General features: G+C 43.5%; 1 protein-coding gene across 1 annotated transcript in view; it reads left to right on the top strand.

Annotated features, from left to right (window-relative positions):
• Positions 1 to 16515, top strand: part of MARCHF11 (membrane associated ring-CH-type finger 11) — a 62291-nt gene extending 45776 nt beyond the window's left edge. Inside the window, exon 4 of the mRNA XM_075270984.1 lies at positions 16132 to 16515. Within this exon, the coding sequence (XP_075127085.1) occupies positions 16132 to 16457 (326 nt within the window). The 3' untranslated portion in view covers positions 16458 to 16515. The remainder of the gene's footprint in view (positions 1 to 16131) is intronic.
• The last annotated feature ends 6131 nt before the right edge of the window (positions 16516 to 22646 follow it).

Below are 22646 nucleotides of genomic sequence, written 5' to 3'. Positions count from 1 at the left end.
GCCTTTTTTGCTCCAATAACAGCGCAGGGTAGGTGGGACAGGAACTACGACACCGGTGACGTTGAAAAAAGTAGGCAAAACCCATTGGCTGCCGAAAACATGTGACCTCTAATTTAAAAGAACAGCGACGCCCAGCTTCGCGTCATTCTGAGCTTGCAATTCACCGAGGACGGAGGTTTCCGTCCAGCTAGCTAGGGCTTAGATTCTGGGTAGGCAGGGACAGGCTAGGATAGGAAGGAGAAGACAACCAACAGCTCTTGTAAGAGCTAAATTCCAGGGAGAAGCTTGTCAGTGTAACGTGGCACTGACGGGCTCAATCGCCGCAACCCAGCTTTCCCAGGATCCTGAATGGAATACACTGTCAGTGTATTCCCGTATACCCGATATATACCCCGATACCCGTTCCAACGGTGTGCCCCCCCACCTTCACCCCAGAAATACCCTGCAAGTCCCCTAGCAATAGAATTGGGGCTATATACACCCACAATTTTTACTACTGGTATACAGTGCCATTGTCTGACTGGGAATTCAAAGAATATATTGGGAATACAAATACCCTCATTTCTTGCTACTGCCATATAGTGCCAGTTTCTGACTGGTAATTCAAAGAATATATTGGGGTTACGTGCACCCACAATTTTTACTACTGGTATACAGTGCCATTGTCTGACTGGGAATTCAAAGAATATATTGGGAATACAAATACCCTCATTTCTTGCTACTGCCATATAGTGCCAGTTTCTGACTTGGAATTCAAAGAATATATTGGGGTTACGTGCACCCACAATTTTTACTACTGGTATACAGTGCCATTGTCTGACTGGGAATTCAAAGAATATATTGGGAATACAAATACCCTCATTTCTTGCTACTGCCATATAGTGCCAGTTTCTGACTGGGAATTTAAAGAATATATTGGGGTTACGTGCACCCACAATTTTTACTACTGGTATACAGTGCCATTGTCTGACTGGGAATTCAAAGAATATATTGGGAATACAAATACCCTCATTTCTTGCTACTGCCATATAGTGCCAGTTTCTGACTGGGAATTCAAAGAATATATTGGGGTTACGTGCACCCACAATTTTTACTACTGGTATACAGTGCCATTGTCTGACTGGGAATTCAAAGAATATATTGGGAATACAAATACCCTCATTTCTTGCTACTGCCATATAGTGCCAGTGTCTGACTGGGAATTCAAAGAATATATTGGGGTTACGTGCACCCACAATTTTTACTACTGGTATACAGTGCCATTGTCTGACTGGGAATTCAAAGAGTATATAGGGAATACAAATACCCTCATTTCTTGCTACTGCCATATAGTGCCAGTGTCTGACTGGGAATTCAAAGAATATATTGGGGTTACGTGCACCCACAATTTTTACTACTGGTATACAGTGCCATTGTCTGACTGGGAATTCAAAGAATATATTGGGGTTATAAATACCCTCATTTCTTGCTACTGCCATATAGTGCCAGTTTCTGACTGGTAATTCAAAGAATATATTGGGGTTACGTGCACCCACAATTTTTACTACTGGTATACAGTGCCATTGTCTGACTGGGAATTCAAAGAATATATTGGGAATACAAATACCCTCATTTCTTGCTACTGCCATATAGTGCCAGTTTCTGACTGGGAATTCAAAGAATATATTGGGGTTACGTGCACCCACAATTTTTACTACTGGTATACAGTGCCATTGTCTGACTGGGAATTCAAAGAATATATTGGGAATACAAATACCCTCATTTCTTGCTACTGCCATATAGTGCCAGTGTCTGACTGGGAATTCAAAGAATATATTGGGGTTACGTGCACCCACAATTTTTACTACTGGTATACAGTGCCATTGTCTGACTGGGAATTCAAAGAGTATATTGGGAATACAAATACCCTCATTTCTTGCTACTGCCATATAGTGCCAGTGTCTGACTGGGAATTCAAAGAATATATTGGGGTTACGTGCACCCACAATTTTTACTACTGGTATACAGTGCCATTGTCTGACTGGGAATTCAAAGAATATATTGGGGTTATAAATACCCTCATTTCTTGCTACTGCCATATAGTGCCAGTTTCTGACTGGTAATTCAAAGAATATATTGGGGTTACGTGCACCCACAATTTTTACTACTGGTATACAGTGCCATTGTCTGACTGGGAATTCAAAGAATATATTGGGGTTATAAATACCCTCATTTCTTGCTACTGCCATATAGTGCCAGTTTCTGACTGGTAATTCAAAGAATATATTGGGGTTACGTGCACCCACAATTTTTACTACTGGTATACAGTGCCATTGTCTGACTGGGAATTCAAAGAATATATTGGGAATACAAATACCCTCATTTCTTGCTACTGCCATATAGTGCCAGTTTCTGACTGGGAATTCAAAGAATATATTGGGGTTACGTGCACCCACAATTTTTACTACTGGTATACAGTGCCATTGTCTGACTGGGAATTCAAAGAATATATTGGGAATACAAATACCCTCATTTCTTGCTACTGCCATATAGTGCCAGTTTCTGACTGGGAATTCAAAGAATATATTGGGGTTACGTGCACCCACAATTTTTACTACTGGTATACAGTGCCATTGTCTGACTGGGAATTCAAAGAATATATTGGGAATACAAATACCCTCATTTCTTGCTACTGCCATATAGTGCCAGTGTCTGACTGGGAATTCAAAGAATATATTGGGGTTACGTGCACCCACAATTTTTACTACTGGTATACAGTGCCATTGTCTGACTGGGAATTCAAAGAGTATATTGGGAATACAAATACCCTCATTTCTTGCTACTGCCATATAGTGCCAGTGTCTGACTGGGAATTCAAAGAATATATTGGGGTTACGTGCACCCACAATTTTTACTACTGGTATACAGTGCCATTGTCTGACTGGGAATTCAAAGAATATATTGGGGTTATAAATACCCTCATTTCTTGCTACTGCCATATAGTGCCAGTTTCTGACTGGTAATTCAAAGAATATATTGGGGTTACGTGCACCCACAATTTTTACTACTGGTATACAGTGCCATTGTCTGACTGGGAATTCAAAGAATATATTGGGAATACAAATACCCTCATTTCTTGCTACTGCCATATAGTGCCAGTTTCTGACTGGGAATTCAAAGAATATATTGGGGTTACGTGCACCCACAATTTTTACTACTGGTATACAGTGCCATTGTCTGACTGGGAATTCAAAGAGTATATTGGGAATACAAATACCCTCATTTCTTGCTACTGCCATATAGTGCCAGTGTCTGACTGGGAATTCAAAGAATATATTGGGGTTACGTGCACCCACAATTTTTACTACTGGTATACAGTGCCAATTTCTAACTAGGAATTCAAAATGCGCAAGGCTCCCGGAAAGGGACGTGGACGAGGCCGTGGGCGAGGTCGGGGGAATGGTTCTGGGGAGCAAGGTAGCAGTGAAGCCACAGGGCGTCCCGTGCCTACTCCTGTGGGGCAGCAAGCATTGCGCCACTCCACAGTGCCAGGGTTGCTTGCCACATTAACTAAACTGCAGGGTACAAACCTTAGTAGGCCCGAGAACCAGGAACAGGTCTTGCAATGGCTGTCAGAGAACGCTTACAGCACATTGTCCAGCAGCCAGTCAGACTCTGCCTCCTCTCCTCCTATTACCCAACAGTCTTGTCTTCCTTCCTCCCAAAATTCCGAAGCTTTACAGAACAATAACCCAAACTGTCCCTGCTCCCCAGAGCTGTTCTCCGCTCCTTTCATTGTCCCTCAACCTGCCTCTCCACGTCACGATTCCACGAACCTAACAGAGGAGCATCTGTGTCCAGATGCTCAAACACTAGAGTCTCCTCCATCTCCGTTCGATTTGGTGGTGGATGACCAGCAACCCACCCTCATCGACGATGATGTGACGCAGTTGCCGTCAGGGCATCCAGTTGACTGGCGCATTGTGCGGGAGGAGGAGATGAGACAGGAGTTGGAAGAGGAAGTGGTGGATGATGAGGACACTGACCCGACCTGGACAGGGGGGATGTCAAGCGGGGAAAGTAGTGTGGATGTTGAGGCAGGTGCAGCACCAAAAAGGGTAGCTAGAGGCAGAGGCAGAGGTCAGCAGCTTAGGCGAAGCCAGGCCACACCCGGAATCTCCCAAGATGTTCCAGTTCGTACCCAGCCCCGAAAAACTCCCACCTCGAGGGCACGTTTCTCGAAGGTGTGGAGTTTTTTCAAGGAATGCGCCGAGGACAGATATAGTGTTGTCTGCACAATTTGCCTCTCGAAATTGATTAGGGGCTCTGAGAAGAGCAACCTGTCCACCACTTCAATGCGCCGTCATTTGGAATCCAAGCACTGGAATCAGTGGCAGGCAGCAACGGCAGGACAAAGGCCGCCTGCCGTTCACGCCACTGCCACTGCCTCTGCCTCTGCCACTGCCACTGCTGACTGTGCTGGCGATGCACTCCAGAGGACGAGCCAGGACACCACTTCATCTGCCTCCGCCACTTTGTTGACTTCTACCTCATCCTCCCCTGGTCCTGTCTTATCTCCTTCTCCTGCACCATCAAAGGCACCATCAGGCGTTTCTTTACAACAACCCACCATCTCTCAGACATTGGAGCGGCGGCAGAAATACACTGCTAACCACCCACACGCGCAAGCCTTGAACGCCAACATCGCTAAACTGCTGGCCCAGGAGATGTTGGCGTTCCGGCTTGTTGAAACTCCCGCCTTCCTGGACCTGATGGCAACTGCGGCACCTCGCTATGCCGTCCCTAGCCGTCACTACTTCTCCCGGTGTGCCGTCCCCGCCTTGCACCAGCACGTGTCACTCAACATCAGGCGGGCCCTTAGTTCCGCGCTTTGCACAAAGGTCCACTTGACCACCGACGCGTGGACAAGTGCATGCGGACAGGGACGCTACATTTCACTGACGGCACACTGGGTGAATGTAGTTGAGGCTGGGACTGCTTCCCAAACTGGCCCGGTGTACCTCGTCTCCCCGCCTAACATTCCTGGCAGGGACACGAGAAGAACACCCCCCTCCTCCTCCTCCTCTACCGCCTCCTCCTCCGCCACCGCCTCCTCCTCCGCCACCGCCTCCTCCTCCGCTGTTAGATTGACCCCAGCTACGAGTTGGAAACGTTGCAGCACTGGCGTTGGTAGACGTCAGCAGGCTGTGCTGAAGCTGATCAGCTTGGGGGACAGACAGCACACTGCCTCCGAGGTGAGGGATGCCCTCCTCGATGAGACGGCAATATGGTTTGAGCCGCTGCACCTGGGCCCAGGCATGGTCGTTTGTGATAACGGCCGGAACCTGGTAGCAGCTCTGGAGCTTGCCGGACTCCAACATGTTCCATGCCTGGCCCACGTCTTCAACCTAGTGGTGCAACGTTTCCTAAAGAGCTACCCCAATGTTCCAGAGCTACTGGTGAAAGTGCGGCGCATGTGCGCCCACTTTCGCAAGTCGACAGTAGCCGCTGCTAGCTTAAAATCTCTCCAGCAACGCCTGCATGTGCCACAACACCGGCTTTTGTGCGACGTCCCCACACGCTGGAACTCAACGTTTCAGATGTTGAATAGAGTGGTTGAGCAGCAGAGACCTTTGATGGAATACCAGCTACAAAACCCTAGGGTGCCACAAAGTCAGCTGCCTCAGTTTCACATCCATGAGTGGCCATGGATGAGAGACCTTTGTGACATCCTACGGGTCTTTGAGGAGTCCACAAGGAGGGTGAGCTCTGAGGATGCGATGGTGAGCCTTACAATCCCGCTCTTGTGTGTTCTGAGAGAATCCCTGATTGACATCAGGGATAACTCAGATCACACAGAGGAGTTAGGGATAGCATCCGATCCGTCACAGCTGGAGAGTAGGTCCACACATCTGTCCGCTTCACTGCGTTTAATGGAGGAGGAGGAGGAGGAGGAGGAGGAGGAAGAAGAGTTGTCCGATGATGTGATGGTGATACAGGAGGCTTCCGGGCAACTTCGAATCGTCCCATTGTTGCAGCGCGGATGGGTAGACATGGAGGATGAGGAGGAAATGGAGATTGAACTTTCCGGTGGGGCCAGAGGAGTCATGCCAACTAACACTGTGGCAGACATGGCTGAGTTCATGTTGGGGTGCTTTACAACCGACAAGCGTATTGTCAAAATCATGGAGGACAACCAGTACTGGATCTTTGCTATCCTTGACCCCCGGTATAAAAACAACATCTCGTCTTTTATTCCGGTAGAGGGGAGGGCCAATCGCATCAATGCTTGCCACAGGCAATTGGTGCAGAATATGATGGAGATGTTTCCAGCATGTGACAGTGGCGGCAGGGAGGGCAGTTCCTCCAGTAGGCAACCAAGTTCTCACCGGTCCACACAAACGAGGGGCACACTGTCTAAGGTCTGGGACACCTTGATGGCACCCCCTCGCCAAAGTGCCGCCACGGAGGGTCCTAGTGTCACCAGGCGTGAGAAGTATAGGCGCATGTTGCGGGAATACCTTTCCGACCACAGCCCTGTCCTCTCCGACCCCTCTGCGCCCTACACGTATTGGGTGTCGAAGTTGGACCTGTGGCTTGAACTTGCCCTATATGCCTTGGAGGTGCTGTCCTGTCCTGCCGCCAGCGTCCTATCTGAGAGGGTGTTCAGTGCAGCCGGTGGCATCATCACTGACAAGCGCACCCGTCTGTCAGCTGAGAGTGCCGACCGGCTCACTTTGATAAAAATGAACCACCACTGGATAGAGCCTTCATTTTTGTGCCCACCTGTGTAAAGCACCCCAACATGAAACTCTATGTCTGTACTCAACCTCTCCAATTCCTCCGCATCCTCATACTCATCCACCATAAGCGTTGCACAATTCTGCTAATACTAGGCTCCCTCCAACATGATTTCCCCCAACTCTGCTGGTTAGAGGCTCCCTCCACCCTGATTTCCACCAACTCTGCTGGTTAGAGGCTCCCTCCACCCTGCTTTCCCACAACTCTGCTGGTTAGAGGCTCCTTCCACCATGAATTTGCCCAAACTGGGCTGTTTAGAGGCTCCCTCCACCATGAATTGGTCCAAACTGGGCTGGTTAGAGGCTCCCTCCACCATTAATTGGTCCAAACTGGGCTGGTTAGAGGCTCCCTCCACCATGAATTTGCCCAAACTGGGCTGTTTAGAGGCTCCCTCCACCATGAATTTGCCCAAACTGGGCTGTTTAGAGGCTCCCTCCACCATGAATTGGTCCAAACTGGGTTTTTTAGAGGCTCCCTCCACCATGAATTTGTCCAAACTGGGGTGGTTAGAGGCTCCCTCCACCATTAATTGGTCCAAACTGGGCTGGTTAGAGGCTCCCTCCACCATTAATTGGTCCAAACTGGGCTGGTTAGAGGCTCCCTCCACCATTAATTGGTCCAAACTGGGCTGGTTAGAGGCTCCCTCCACCATGAATTTGCCCAAACTGGGCTGTTTAGAGGCTCCCTCCACCATGAATTTGCCCAAACTGGGCTGGTTAGAGGCTCCCTCCACCATGAATTGGTCCAAACTGGGGTTTTTAGAGGCTCCCTCCACCATGAATTGGTCCAAACTTGGCTGTTTAGAGGCTCCCTCCACCATGAATTGGTCCAAACTGGGGTGGTTAGAGGCTCCCTCCACCATTAATTGGTCCAAACTGGGCTGGTTAGAGGCTCCCTCCACCATTAATTGGTCCAAACTGGGCTGGTTAGAGGCTCCCTCCACCATGAATTTGCCCAAACTGGGCTGTTTAGAGGCTCCCTCCACCATGAATTTGCCCAAACTGGGCTGGTTAGAGGCTCCCTCCACCATGAATTGGTCCAAACTGGGGTTTTTAGAGGCTCCCTCCACCATGAATTGGTCCAAACTGGGGTGGTTAGAGGCTCCCTCCACCATTAATTGGTCCAAACTGGGCTGGTTAGAGGCTCCCTCCACCATTAATTGGTCCAAACTGGGCTGGTTAGAGGCTCCCTCCACCATGAATTTGCCCAAACTGGGCTGTTTAGAGGCTCCCTCCACCATGAATTTGCCCAAACTGGGCTGGTTAGAGGCTCCCTCCACCATGCATTGGTCCAAACTGGGGTTTTTAGAGGCTCCCTCCACCATGAATTGGTCCAAACTTGGCTGTTTAGAGGCTCCCTCCACCATGAATTGGTCCAAACTGGGGTGGTTAGAGGCTCCCTCCACCATTAATTGGTCCAAACTGGGCTGGTTAGAGGCTCCCTCCACCATTAATTGGTCCAAACTGGGCTGGTTAGAGGCTCCCTCCACCATGAATTTGCCCAAACTGGGCTGTTTAGAGGCTCCCTCCACCATGAATTTGCCCAAACTGGGCTGGTTAGAGGCTCCCTCCACCATGAATTGGTCCAAACTGGGGTTTTTAGAGGCTCCCTCCACCATGAATTGGTCCAAACTGGGGTGGTTAGAGGCTCCCTCCACCATTAATTGGTCCAAACTGGGCTGGTTAGAGGCTCCCTCCACCATTAATTGGTCCAAACTGGGGTGGTTAGAGGCTCCCTCCACCATTAATTGGTCCAAACTGGGCTGGTTAGAGGCTCCCTCCACCATTAATTGGTCCAAACTGGGCTGGTTAGAGGCTCCCTCCACCATGAATTTGCCCAAACTGGGCTGTTTAGAGGCTCCCTCCACCATGAATTTGCCCAAACTGGGCTGGTTAGAGGCTCCCTCCACCATGAATTGGTCCAAACTGGGGTTTTTAGAGGCTCCCTCCACCATGAATTGGTCCAAACTTGGCTGTTTAGAGGCTCCCTCCACCATGAATTGGTCCAAACTGGGGTGGTTAGAGGCTCCCTCCACCATTAATTGGTCCAAACTGGGCTGGTTAGAGGCTCCCTCCACCATTAATTGGTCCAAACTGGGCTGGTTAGAGGCTCCCTCCACCATGAATTTGCCCAAACTGGGCTGTTTAGAGGCTCCCTCCACCATGAATTTGCCCAAACTGGGCTGGTTAGAGGCTCCCTCCACCATGAATTGGTCCAAACTGGGGTGGTTAGAGGCTCCCTCCACCATTAATTGGTCCAAACTGGGCTGGTTAGAGGCTCCCTCCACCATGAATTGGTCCAAACTGGGGTTTTTAGAGGCTCCCTCCACCATGAATTGGTCCAAACTTGGCTGTTTAGAGGCTCCCTCCACCATTAATTGGTCCAAACTGGGCTGGTTAGAGGCTCCCTCCACCATGAATTGGTCCAAACTGGGTTTTTTAGAGGCTCCCTCCACCATGAATTTGCCCAAACTGGGCTGTTTAGAGGCTCCCTCCACCATGAATTGGTCCAAACTGGGTTTTTTAGAGGCTCCCTCCACCATGAATTGGTCCAAACTTGGCTGTTTAGAGGCTCCCTCCACCATTAATTGGTCCAAACTGGGCTGGTTAGAGGCTCCCTCCACCATGAATTGGTCCAAACTGGGTTTTTTAGAGGCTCCCTCCACCATGAATTTGCCCAAACTGGGCTGTTTAGAGGCTCCCTCCACCATGAATTGGTCCAAACTGGGTTTTTTAGAGGCTCCCTCCACCATTAATTGGTCCAAACTGGGCTGGTTAGAGGCTCCCTCCACCATTAATTGGTCCAAACTGGGCTGGTTAGAGGCTCCCTCCACCATGAATTTGCCCAAACTGGGCTGGTTAGAGGCTCCCTCCACCATGAATTGGTCCAAACTGGGTTTTTTAGAGGCTCCCTCCACCATGAATTTGCCCAAACTGGGCTGGTTAGAGGCTCCCTCCACCATGAATTGGTCCAAACTGGGGTTTTTAGAGGCTCCCTCCACCATGAATTTGCCCAAACTCTGCTGGTTAGAGGCTCAATCCACCCTGATTTTCAAAACAAATGTTGGTGCCAACCTCAACTTACTACAAGGGCCAAATTCACTGCTGGTGACAAGCTCTCCTCACTGCAAGTGCCAAATACACATGTTTCAAGGTGTTTTCCTACTGTCAGAGAGGTGGTATTGAGTGTGTAAAGTGTGTAGTTGTTAGGCTGTGATGTTGGGGTAATAGAGGGTCTTTGGTGTGTTAGATGCCCCCAGACATGCTTCCCCTGCTGTCCCAGTGTCATTCCAGAGGTGTTGGCATCATTTCCTGGGGTGTCATAGTGGACTTGGTGACCCTCCAGACACGGATTTGGGTTTCCCCCTTAACGAGTATCTGTTCCCCATAGACTATAATGGGGTTCGAAACCCGTTCGAACACACGAACATTGAGCGGCTGTTCGAATCGAATTTCGAACCTCGAACATTTTAGTGTTCGCTCATCTCTACAAATGACACACAAACACAAAGAGAACATATAAATGAAAATGTTGGCCCTGGGCAGAATTCAAACCCAGGATCCCAGTACTGACCGTTGAGTCAATATTCCACCTTATTATAGAGTTGTTGTTCAGCCATATTTTGATACAGTGTATAAATTAGACATGTAGTCATCACCCATCCTCCCAGATAGAATCACAAGCTTATTATATATTTGGACAGGTTCACACACCAACAGTACAATCCTTTGCTCTTATCAATCATTCTGTGTCTGTTTAAATTCATTGCTTTCATCCTAAGTCACACATTCACAAGGGGAAAACACTCTTAACATACACTGATAAGCAAAAGGGTAACAATGTTTAGAACTTTTGACTTTCATGCTCCATCTCACCATACACTACAGCTTCGAATGTGAGACTACCATAATTTTATAGACAGTCTTGGCTATCTCATACATAAATTTGACTTGCAATTATTTTGCATATGATTAGTTAGCCATATTCTTGTCATGTAACTGCATTGTTACTGTTTTGCTCCTGGTTGTGGAAAAATCTTTTTCTTCTTGTATACTACAAATTGCAACCAGTACTCACATTCCCTAATAGCTCAGTGTGTTATTAGGTGAAATCAAGGATCAGCCATGAAGAGCATCATCAAGCTCATCGATAGCCATCTCTCGCCCAATTAAATTGCAAAACTGCACCATAACAGTTGGAAAGATACAAAATGAAGTAAAAAACAAGTTGCCTTAACACAAGGTCTATCATTTCTGGTGCAACAACCATGGTTTGTAATAGCGAGATAACAGATGTCCATGCAAGCAACATACAGTGCGCATTACACAAGTGTGGAATGGTGGGTCAAAAAAAAAATGTTTAGAAGCTTTGACTTCAATAACATCATAAGAAGCTTTGGCTCAAGTTTTCAAAAAAGTACGAAGATTGGAAATGGTTGATTTGGTTCAATTAGACGAAAGTCAATAAACTGGACTCTGATGGATGCAAATGGGTCTGTAAGAAACAAGGGAAAAGGAGCTAATGGATCGAGAAATTGAAAGAACTATCAAGTTAGGTGGAGGAAGCCTTATGATATGGGGTTGTTTCACAGTCAAAGGCATTGGATACTTGGCGAAGATTAATGGTAGTCTCGATGCTGAGCAGCTATATGTGAGTATCCTACAACACGAATTACTTCGTACACTTAAAGGGGAGACATTGAGAGACAAATGTTATGATTTGTATAATAAAAAGTTATACAATTTTCCATTATACTTTCTGTATCAATTCCTCAGTTTTCTAGATTTCTGCTTGCCATCATTCATTATGTTACTTCTAGTGGATAAAAGTCTGACCATGGTACAACAGTATCAACCCGTACTATCCGTCGGCGTCTGAATGAAAAGGGACTGTATGGTAGGATACCCAGGAAGACCCCACTTCTTACTCAGAGATATAAAAAAGCCAGGCTGGAGTTTGCCAAAACTTACCTGAGAAAGCCAAAAACGTTTTGGAAGAATGTTCTCTGGTCAGATGAGACAAAAGTAGAGCTTTTTGGGAAAAGGCATCAACACAGAGTTTACAGGGGAAAAAAAGAGGCCTTCAAAGAAAACAACACGATCCCTACAGTCAAACATGGCGGAGGTTCCCTGATGTTTTGGGGTGCTTTGCTGCCTCTGGCACTGGACTGCTTGACCGTGTGCATGGCATTATGAAGTCTGAAGACTACCAACAAATTTTGCAGCATAATGTAGGACCCAGTGTGGGAAAGCTGGGTCTCCCTCAGAGGTCATGGGTCTTCCAGCAGGACAATGACCCAAAAAACACTTCAAAAAGCACTAGAAAATGGCACCCTTCAAATCTCAGGGACCTGGAGCAGTTTGCCAAAGAAGAATGGTCTAAAATTCCAGCAGAGCATTGTAAGAAACTCATTGGTTACCGGAAGCGGTTGTTCGCAGTTATTTTATTTAAAGGTTGTGCTACCAAGTATTAGGCTGAGGGTGCCAATACTTTTGTCTGCACCATTTTTTGAGTTTTGTGTAAAATGATCAATTATTTGACTTTTTTTTCATTCTCTTTTGTGTTTTTTCATTGCAAGCAAATTAAATGAAGATATTAATACCAAAGAGTTTGTGCTTGCAATCATTTTCTGGAAGAACATGAGTATTATCTGACAGAATTGCAGGGGTGCCAATGCTTTTGGCCAACACTGTATTTGCTCTGTCCTAACAGGGAGCCTAGTTAGAGATAACACAAGCAGTCTACTATTCTACTATACTAAACTACTGGGTAATTTACACATGGAGTAGAGGTCTAGAAAATAAGCCATGCTAGTTAAAAAAAAACATATAAAACCTCATTTTTTGTTGAAAAACTATATGTAGCTCCTGTGATCAGAAGAACTAGAGAATCTAATTTTAATATTTTACGTTTTAGGTAGAAGAAACAAAATATAATTTTTTTTTCACATTTATATATTTATAACATTCTTCCACTTCTAGCGAAAAAAAAAACTTGGTTAACAAATACTACTGCTTATTTTAAGCCTCATTTGTCCTGAAAAAAAAAACATGATAAAAATAGTTGAGATAAGCAAAGCCATTAAAATATTGTGATGTAAAACAGTTCATACTGAAGTGCTAAATTTGTCCTGAGCATTGGTCCTGTAAGGGTTAACCAAGAAATGGTTCAGTGACAATGAAGTAGAGGTACTGGATTGGACCTCAACGCAGTTGAACACTTGTGACATTGGGAACATGTAGAAGAGACCTGGGATCAGATTTCAGATGAAACATTCTTGAATCTGATTGAGAGCCCAGAAGGATTCAGGTAATGTTGAAGGCCAAATGTGGATTTACAAAATAATAAAAATAAAAATTTACATTTTTAGAAGCAAAACAGTAATAATACAGTAATATGACAAGAATCTGCATAATTAATTATATACTAATTGGTTGCGAGTCAAATTTATGCATGAGATAGCCAAGATGATTGTCTATAAAATTATGGTAGTCTCACATTCGAAACTGTAGTGGATGGTGAGGTATGGAGCCTGAAAGTCAAAAGTTCAAAACAAGCTACACTGACTAGCAAAAGGTTAACAATCTGTGTGAATGGGTTGATATGCTCGGTTCTGGTGACAGACTGCCTTTAAAGAGGACCTTTCATCACTTTGGGTACATGCGGTTTAATACACTGCTAGAAAGCCGAATTCAGTGCACTATTGGCTTTCCTGTTCTGTGCCCCCAGTGAAGAGCTATCAGTGCCAGTACTGTAGCTCTTCACCATCAGAAGGGCGTTCCTAACAGTCAGTAAGGGACGTCCTTCCTCACAGCAGCGCCTATAGCGCTGTACTGTGAGAGCGGGGAGGAATGCCTCCTCCCTCTCCTCACAGTATTCCTCGCTCTCACAGTACAGCGCTATAGGCGCTGTGAGGAAGGGCATTTCTGACTGACTGTTAGGAACACCCTTCTGACGGTGAAGAGCTACAGTACCGGCACCAATAGCTCTTCACCTGAGGCACAGATCGTGAAAGCCGACCGTGCGCTGAATTCAGTGCACTGTCTGCTTTCTAGCGGTATATAAAACCGCATGTGCCCCGAGTGATGAAAGGTCCTCTTTAAGAAATAATTCTCCTTTTCATAATGGTGACCTGGGAACGAGATATTACTGTCAATTGTTTATGTTAACATTCTTTCTTTTTTATCCTCTATGATCAAGAAGTAGGAACCTCACCCATTATTGGCTGTCTTAATTCAATTTTACAATGATAGCAACATGACTCAAGCTATTTAATAATCTAGCTTTAAGGACCAGTTGTATTGTTAACGGCAAAAAATGTATTTTTTTTTTAAAAAAACAGAGTGCTATTAATGAGTTAATAAATGCACCCAAATACCTTTAGCAGTGTTTTGAGCGATTTCTGGGACTCTATGGGAGCTCCTGGTATCTTCTGCATTTGTTTACTTGGTTCAGCTTCTCCTATGTAACTTCCACAGTAGCTCCCTTTCACCTCACTCCCCCGCTTCCTCTCTCCCTCCTCCTCTCTCTCTCCCTCCTCCCATACACTCCCTCCCTGTCTCTCTAGCTATCACGCCTACTACTAGCCCTTACTTACTTACTTAGCTCAACCCCTGACTCCATTATATGCTTACTTTTCTTTCCTTCAGTCTTCCTCCTATGGGACGGCCCATCCTTCTTTTCTGATTCTGCCGGTGCATGCTATTGTCCCAGCACTGTTCTTTGGACTGCAGCTGATGATCCATCTCTACTGCGCAGGCGTGGGTGCTTCACAGTAGAGGTGGATTATTGGCTACAGAGCATTGCTAGGTCTATAGCGTGCATTGGCAGTTAGAAAGGAGGAAGGAACTGTCCCACAGGAAGAAGGTTGGAAGGAAGATGGGTAAGTACAATGGAGTGGATGGGGGGAGTAGTACTGATGTTCTGTTTCTGGAAACATTGAAAAGGATTGTCACCAGATAACCAGCAAATGTCTCTGGGTAAATATATATAAACATATGGATATGGGTAAATATATATAAACATATGGATATGGGTAAATATACATTTTTAATCAAGTATGTTATTTAGAAAATAGGCTAGGGGAGGGTGTTTAGATTAGTGTAGAGATTATTTTTTCCCAGACAACCCGGTTTTGTGTAATATGCTGATGTGATACATGGTACTCTGTGTGACATGCTTATGTGATATTTTGGGGGGACTGTACATATTTGCTGACTCCATTACATATGTAAACTTGCGTTCTGTGTACTTTTTTCTTTGAGAGAACCCCCCATATAGAACAACATTTTTCTATGCAAATTTGGGTTGTTTCTCTGTATTATGTAGCTTGTGATGTATGTCACTGTTTATGTTTGCCAGTGTAGCTTTATGTGTATATAGTAATTATACACCACCTTAACTATATCTATGGCTCGGATATCTGCAATTACTGTTACTGAACATTTATTTTGTATGTCATGGTATATGTACTTACTACATATCTGCACTCCAGATTGTTTGTAAGAGAATTTACCTGAAATAGATCCAGAGTTAAATATTAGCATGTATATTCTGCTACAATTAGTTCAGCTGATTACTATATATGATTTTGTGATTCTTGTAATTTTTTGTAATATTCTGTACTTGGCTATGTTCCGTGGAGCCTGATAAAGTTCCAGAGGGCAGAAGCGACACTCTTATACTTTCTGTGGACTAATATGAATAAAACACTTGACTACATTATCATATGGAAGTACTGAGGTTCTTTTGATCATATTTTTCTATAAAAGAGTTATTGAGCCAGCAACCTGAGGTTCTATATCAGATACTAGGGCAACTATGGAGGATGTTCTCACTCCTTGATGAATCATATTCTTCATAATATATCAATACCATTCTTCATTCCATTCACTCTGTTCAGGAGCCATTCTGCTAATACAGTACATCCATATAGAATATCATTAAAATGTCAACAGAGTTGTGGACTCAGTTAACTATGTTTTCAACCTGCAATGGTTATCCTGAGTCACTTGATGTCCCTCACTGTATGCTAAAAGTACTCATTTCCCTTTTCAATAAATAAGGCACCTGAACCAAAAGATTCCCTGTATTAACTACCAACAAGGGCACAATAATAAAATTAGACAATATGTAACATCTACACACTGCCCTTGTTTTCCGCAGTGTTCGTTCTTTATGTTTGGAATCATCCATTTTTGCCTTATGCTGTGATTTGTGCACTGTTTTGGTTGACAAGCTGCATTTTCTAATATTTCAATATGCCAGCCATAGGCTTTGTATAGTTTATTTGATGTATATCAGCTGTAATTCCCCACTTCAATGGTTATTAATATGTAAATGTCATTCTAGGTTTAATTATCCACGAAGGAGCAGCTGTTTATAAAGTCTTCAGGAGATGGAGAGCCGTGAACTTGCATTGGGATGTGTTAAATTATGACAAAGCAACAGACATAGAAGAAAGCAGCCGTGCAGTGCCTTCAACCAGTAGGACATTGTGGCTACCATTAACTGCATTCCGACCCAGGACCTTTGTGCATTCGACACGTTTAAGCTCCCCCAGGCTGCAATGTGGTTATGTTTTGCTACATTTGTTCAACAGAATGAGAACTCCTCCTGAAGACTCCATAGAGGACAGTACGTCTGGTGAGGTTGTCATGAGAGTGACCTCCGTATAAGGAACCAGACCACAAACATTCCTGTAGGTGTGGACAGTGTTTTTGAATGTTAGTGCAAAGAACCAAAAGCACTTTTAAAGTATTTAAGATATAAATATATATATATATTAAACATTTTCTAACATTTCTTTTTTTTATAGCTGTTATATTAAAATTACAGTTTTCAGAAACAACACATTTTTGCAGTATTTTGGCTATTGGTATGCTTTTCTAAAATGTGATTGAAGTATGATTGATCAATTATAGTATTTTTGTTACAAATAAGTATTGCTACTTTCCTCTTGATATGACACAGTGATTCTCATGGGACTACATGCTACAGTCGCTATCACATAATGTATTTATGCATGGATTAAGAGAGAGGATCAGCTGGAATGGACATTACAGTGTAATTACATTATAATGAGCCAAATCTAAGTAGTTGAGACGTCTCAAGATAATCTACAGTGTTTGCCATCATAGACGTTGTCAAACTAACCCGATGTGTTTTTATGAAGAGCTGAGTATGATGAGCTGTGAATTTAGTGTTTTTGCACTTTGCAATAGTATTTAAAGGGATTCAATCATTTGAATCCCATTTATTCCCTAGCACATAGGAATAGCCTCAAAGAAGGCTAGTCTTCTCGTACCTTTACAAGTCTTCTTTGCTCCGCCGTTCCGTAGATATCCTGGTTTTCTTTGGTATGTAAATAAGTTTTCTCCAGCGCCCACCTCTGTTTTTCTCTAGCACGCCTCCCTGCAATGTCTTCTTCTGTCCCCATCGACTTCTTCTGTATTTAAAATTCATGCATGCGCAGTCTGCTCTGTCAACGGGCAGAGCCGACTGCGGATGTCTGCAGCCATTTTCATGTGGCTGCTTACATGAACGTACTGTGTAACCAACCAGAAGAAAATGGCTGCAGACTTGCGCAGTTGCATATGTGAATTTTAAATACAGAAGAAGTCGACGGAAGAAGACATCGCGAGGAGTGCTGTTTGAGCGCTGGGGAACGTCCCCAGTGCTGCGAGAAAACTCATTTACATACCGAAGGAAACCAGGATATCTACAGAAGGGCAGCGCAGAGAAGACATCTAAAGGTAGGAGAAGAATAAGGCTTCTTAAGGCTATTCCTACATGTTAGGGAGAAAAAATGGATTCAAATGATTGAATCCCTTTAACATTCATAGACATTTAACGGGTAACATAAAGCCTATTGGTTTATTTATTTTCTGAAGGGCCATATCCAAAGATTTGCATTCCATGATTCCTACTCACAAGGGTTCCTAGCGATAGGTGGTGTACCAAAGGTTCAGAGATGCATCCACTGCTACTATATTTATTACAAATTCAGTTTTTGATTTTCATTTTTTACTCCAACCTTCCAAGTATCAGAGCTGTATGCAGGTATACACTGACTACCAAAAAGTATTTGGACACCCATGCAAATGAAGATATCTGCGGTCGTGATGCATGTCACGCCTTCTGGCATTAGTGGATTGGCATTAGCCGCATGCAAGATGCCACAAAGTGCAGAGTTGTCCGATTTCGAGAAAGGGGTAATTGTGGGGTACAACAGAAATGGTCAATCCTTAACCCCTTAACGCTAAATCACGTACAATGTACGTCAGGGAATGTGGTTAGTTCCCGCATTCCCATGTACCTGTACGTGATGGAGATCACACGGGCTCTGCTTCTGAGCCCGTGCGATCTCCATGGGAGGCCGGCTGTATCTGACAGCCAGGCTTCCCCTGTAGCAGCAGGGACGGTGATTGCACCGACCCCCTCCCCCCTGTTTAACCCTTAAGGTGCCATGATCCATAGTGATCATGCCAGCCTAGGGGTTTGGCCGGCTATAAAGCATGCTGCCGGCTGCATAAGGAGTCTGTGTTAGCTGTAATTTACAGCTACACGCTGCTCCTTAATCCCTCCCCCCATCGGAGCGAGCTCCGATGGGGGAGGGTTAACCCCTTGGATACTGGGACGAGAGGAAGCTAGTCTATGCATCTGCATAGCTAGCTTCCTCTATAGACTGCAATACACGTGTATTGCAAGTCTATAGTTAGTATAGAACCAGTGATCCTCACTGATCACTGGTTCTAGTGTGCTTGCAGCACAAATAAAAAAATGTAAAAAAGAGTTTTTTTAAAAAAAAAATAAAGTGTGTAAAACAAACAAAAAAACAAACATAGTTACATTTCTTGTAAATCTGGAAAATCGCTGTTACACTTGTAAGCCTTGTAACGTCCAAAATAAATTAAAATACATTCAAAAGATGATGCCGATATAAAGCAGAGATATGGGAGATAATATTTATTCATGTATTTGGGTGGTATAATTATCTGCCTGAAAAGCAGAGAATTTCACATTTTGAAAATTGCATTTTTTTTTCCAAATTTCCATCAAATTTCCTATTTTTTTAATAAGTAAATACAAAAATATTGATTAGTGTTTACCACTAACATGAAGTATAATGTGTTACGAGAAAACAGTCTCAAAATCACTTGTGTAAGTTAAAGCGTCTCAAAGTTATTGCCATTTAAAGTGACACATGTCAATTTTGAAAAAATAGGCCTGGTCCTTAACATACTTTTGGGCTGTGTCCTTAAGGGGTTAAGGGACATAGCAAGCGAACTGAATTACACAAAATCGACAGTGGCCTACGTGATTACGAAGTGGAAGGTGAATGGTGATTATTGGAATGTGCTCCAAGTCGGCAGACCCCCGAAACTGGGAGATAGAGACCGCCGAGTGCTGGCCAGAGAAAATGCACCAAACCGATGGCTCACATACACCAGGAGTTTCATCAGGCATCCGGGAGTATTGTGTCGATCAATACCATCTGTAAGGAAGCATCTGCTGGGGTCTACCAACTACTGAATATGAATAAATGTTGTTTTTTTATTCTACCACAGGTGTCCAAATACTTATTGCTAGACAGTGTATTTTTGGCAGAACAGATTGTACTTCTTAGTGGTACCATTTAATATTCTGCACAATGTACTGGGAAACTGAAAATTTTTTTAACTAGGGAAGATTTATAAAAAAAAACAAAAAACAAAAAACGAATGTGTGCCATCTCATTATGGCTTTTGTTTCTATAGTATTTATTGTGCAGCCAAATTTACATGTTGCCTATATTCTGCGGGACATTATGTATATGGCAATACCAAATGTTATAGTTTTTCGTAGATGTTTAACAAAAATCACAAACTTAAAAGAAAAATCGTTGTACTCTGACACCTATAAGTTTTTTTTCATATTTCCAAATACAAAGCTGGAAAAGGTGCACTTTTTTTTACAGAGCCAGTTGCACTGTTATTTATACCATTTTTTGGAATAGCTGACATTTTAACTGCTTTTTTTTCAAAAGTTTTGGAGGTGAAATGGCAAAAATGCAGCAGTTTGGCCATTTTGATATTTTTGCCTGTTACAGCCTTCAGCATATGATAAAAATATTTTAGATGTTTGTATCTCAGGCATTAATTTGTTAATGTTTGTTCTTGTTTGTATTTATTTGTGATCTAGAGAAACGGAGGTGATTTGAACTTTTGTGTTTTTTTAAATATTTTTAAAAATATTTATAAAATTTTAGAATTTTTTTTCTTAGCTTTCTTAGCTTTGATCCTGTGATCATAAGATCGCTTGTAGTATAGACTGTGTTGCAGTAAAAAGATGGGTGTGTTGATAGCTATCAGAAACCCTGGCTTTACAGTGCATCAACAAGATCTCAGACAAAAAGCTTACCGTATATACTCGAGTATAAGTCGTCCCGAATATAAGCCGACCCCCCTAATTTTACTACAAAAAAATGGGAAAATGTATTGACTCGAGTATAAGCCGAGGGGGGAAAATGCATGACATTCTGTTTGTGCTCATGCTAATCCTAGCTGGTTTCGGGCCTATATGGTAATATCCCAGACGTCACGTGGTCTTGGATATTACCATATAGGCTCAGAGCCTATGGTAGTAGTAATAGCCTGTTAATGCTAGCACAGGCTTTGGGCCTGTATGGCAACAGGCTGTTACTGCTACTTTAAGACTTTGTCCCTGTATGATAATGCCCCAGTTGTCTGGGATATTATCATACAGGCCCAAAGCCTTATGGTAGCAGTAACAGCCTTTTGCCATACAGGGCCAAAGCCCGTGCTTGCATTAACAGGCTATTACTGCTAGCACAGGCTTTTGGCCTATATGGTACTGCTAGCACAGGCTTTGGGCTATATGGTAATATCCCAGACCACGTGATGTCTGGGACATTATCATACAGGCCTGAAGCCGGCTAGGATTAACAACGGATCCCAGAGAGGTGAGTAAAACTGTTTATTATTTTCTTTCACCTCCCCTGGGGCTCCGATTATTATACTCCAGTCCGGCATGTGATGGACTCCAGGACTGGAGCGGAGGCCCGCTGCAGTCGAGTCAATACGGTCATGGTAATTGACTCAAGTCAATACGGTAATTGAAAATGTCACATGACTGGTCTGCAGTGAAAGACATCTGTGGGAGGCCGCTGGAGCAGCGCTGCTGCCGATAGGTGGGTGGGGAGGCAGCACTGTCTCCAGGGCCGCCTTAAGATGTTTCTAAGGCAGAGAAAACGCTCTGGAAATATCTTGAGGCGCTCCAGCGGCCTCCCACAGATGTCTTTCACTGTTGACCAGTCATGTGACTTTTTAAATTACCATATTGACTCCAGTATAAGCTGAGGCACACTTTTTCAGCACAAAAACTGTGCTGAAAAACTCAGGTTATACTCGAGTATATACGGTACATATCTTATTTTGAATTATGCTTTAAATAATGAGAATTATTCTGTTATGTTACTATATGCACCCAATAAGTGACAGGGGTAAATTATTTACCCCATGTTATAAACCTAATGAGGAAAAATATGGAGAATTAATAATATATGGAAACTTTAACAAAGTCTGAAACCCACATATGGACAAAAGCACCTATAAACTGGTGCTGTAGAAATTTGGTTTGCAGGACCCAATATGCTCAGCTATAAATGCATTGTAAACAAAACCATGTGCATCAGTTTAGAATTTCCCAGTTATTCCAGATGACACACAGGACAAGACAAGTCCCCTATCCCCATTGATTTAGCTCTCCCATAATCAGAGGAATTTCAGTTGGCTCACATTGACTTATTTGTGGAAGATAAAATTATATATAGTTATAATATGTTCATGTCCATTAACTCAAAACTTTTAGTATCGTTTCAGAATACTCCAATCCTAAGTTTAGTCTTACTCCAAGAGTTCCAACCATTTTAAAAAACTCATTCCTTATAAATGGGTGCAAAACTCCCTGCCATATTCAGATTCATTCTTGCATAAATATATGTATCACCAAGGGTGCTTCCCATAGAGGGCAGCATAACAGAGGCACTGTCCCTGTTTACATCTTGGGAGACAGATTTGCATATTCCTCCCATGTTCCCTTAAAGTGGAGCAACTATGGCTGTATAAGTCTCCACACACCTGAAAAGGTGGTCTCTCCCTTAGGATGAACGTTATCCCCACCTCTAAAAACAAATGAAATCCAAACTCTCAATGTAATGATATGGTATCTGTTGTTTCGGCAGAATAGCAGAGATAAAAAAGCTAACACCTAAGATCTTATATTTCTTTAAATATGTACCATTTACCATTGATCTAAAACAACTACAGTATACATTAAGTATATTTAGAAAAATCTCATAACAAGATCTAATATTGCGAATATTATTATAAGAGTATAAAAGAGACAGAGGCACAGGCTGCCCTTTGGTGGTCCAGTACTTGGAGCCTTGATTCTGAAGCAATAGATGCATCTGTAGTCAAATGACCGATCCAGTTTATGGGTTGCTATTGTATCTCAAAAACACATACAATACGCAAGTATTGTCTTTATTTTAAAATGCATATTACTCCCCCACTGTCAAAGCAGCTATTGAGCAACTTCATTACTAAAAAGAATCTTTTTACAACTAGCTACCAAAATTCTACTATTGACTTCCTTGCAGCTTGTACACCAGATATGAACCTAACAAGATAAAAGCTCATACCTGTAGACATGTAGGCTGCTGATCACCTTATTGATTTTGAGGACTTGAGGCATTTTTGCTTCAAAAACACAATTTTTATAAATATCTACAAAAAAGGCATGCATTATGGTATGCCAACATAGCGATCCCAACTGTACAATCTCCCTTTCAAAATATATCT

This window comes from Leptodactylus fuscus, chromosome 4, assembly GCF_031893055.1.
Source record: "Leptodactylus fuscus isolate aLepFus1 chromosome 4, aLepFus1.hap2, whole genome shotgun sequence".
NCBI lineage: Eukaryota > Metazoa > Chordata > Amphibia > Anura > Leptodactylidae > Leptodactylus > Leptodactylus fuscus.
This window is presented reverse-complemented; position numbering and strand designations above follow the sequence as displayed.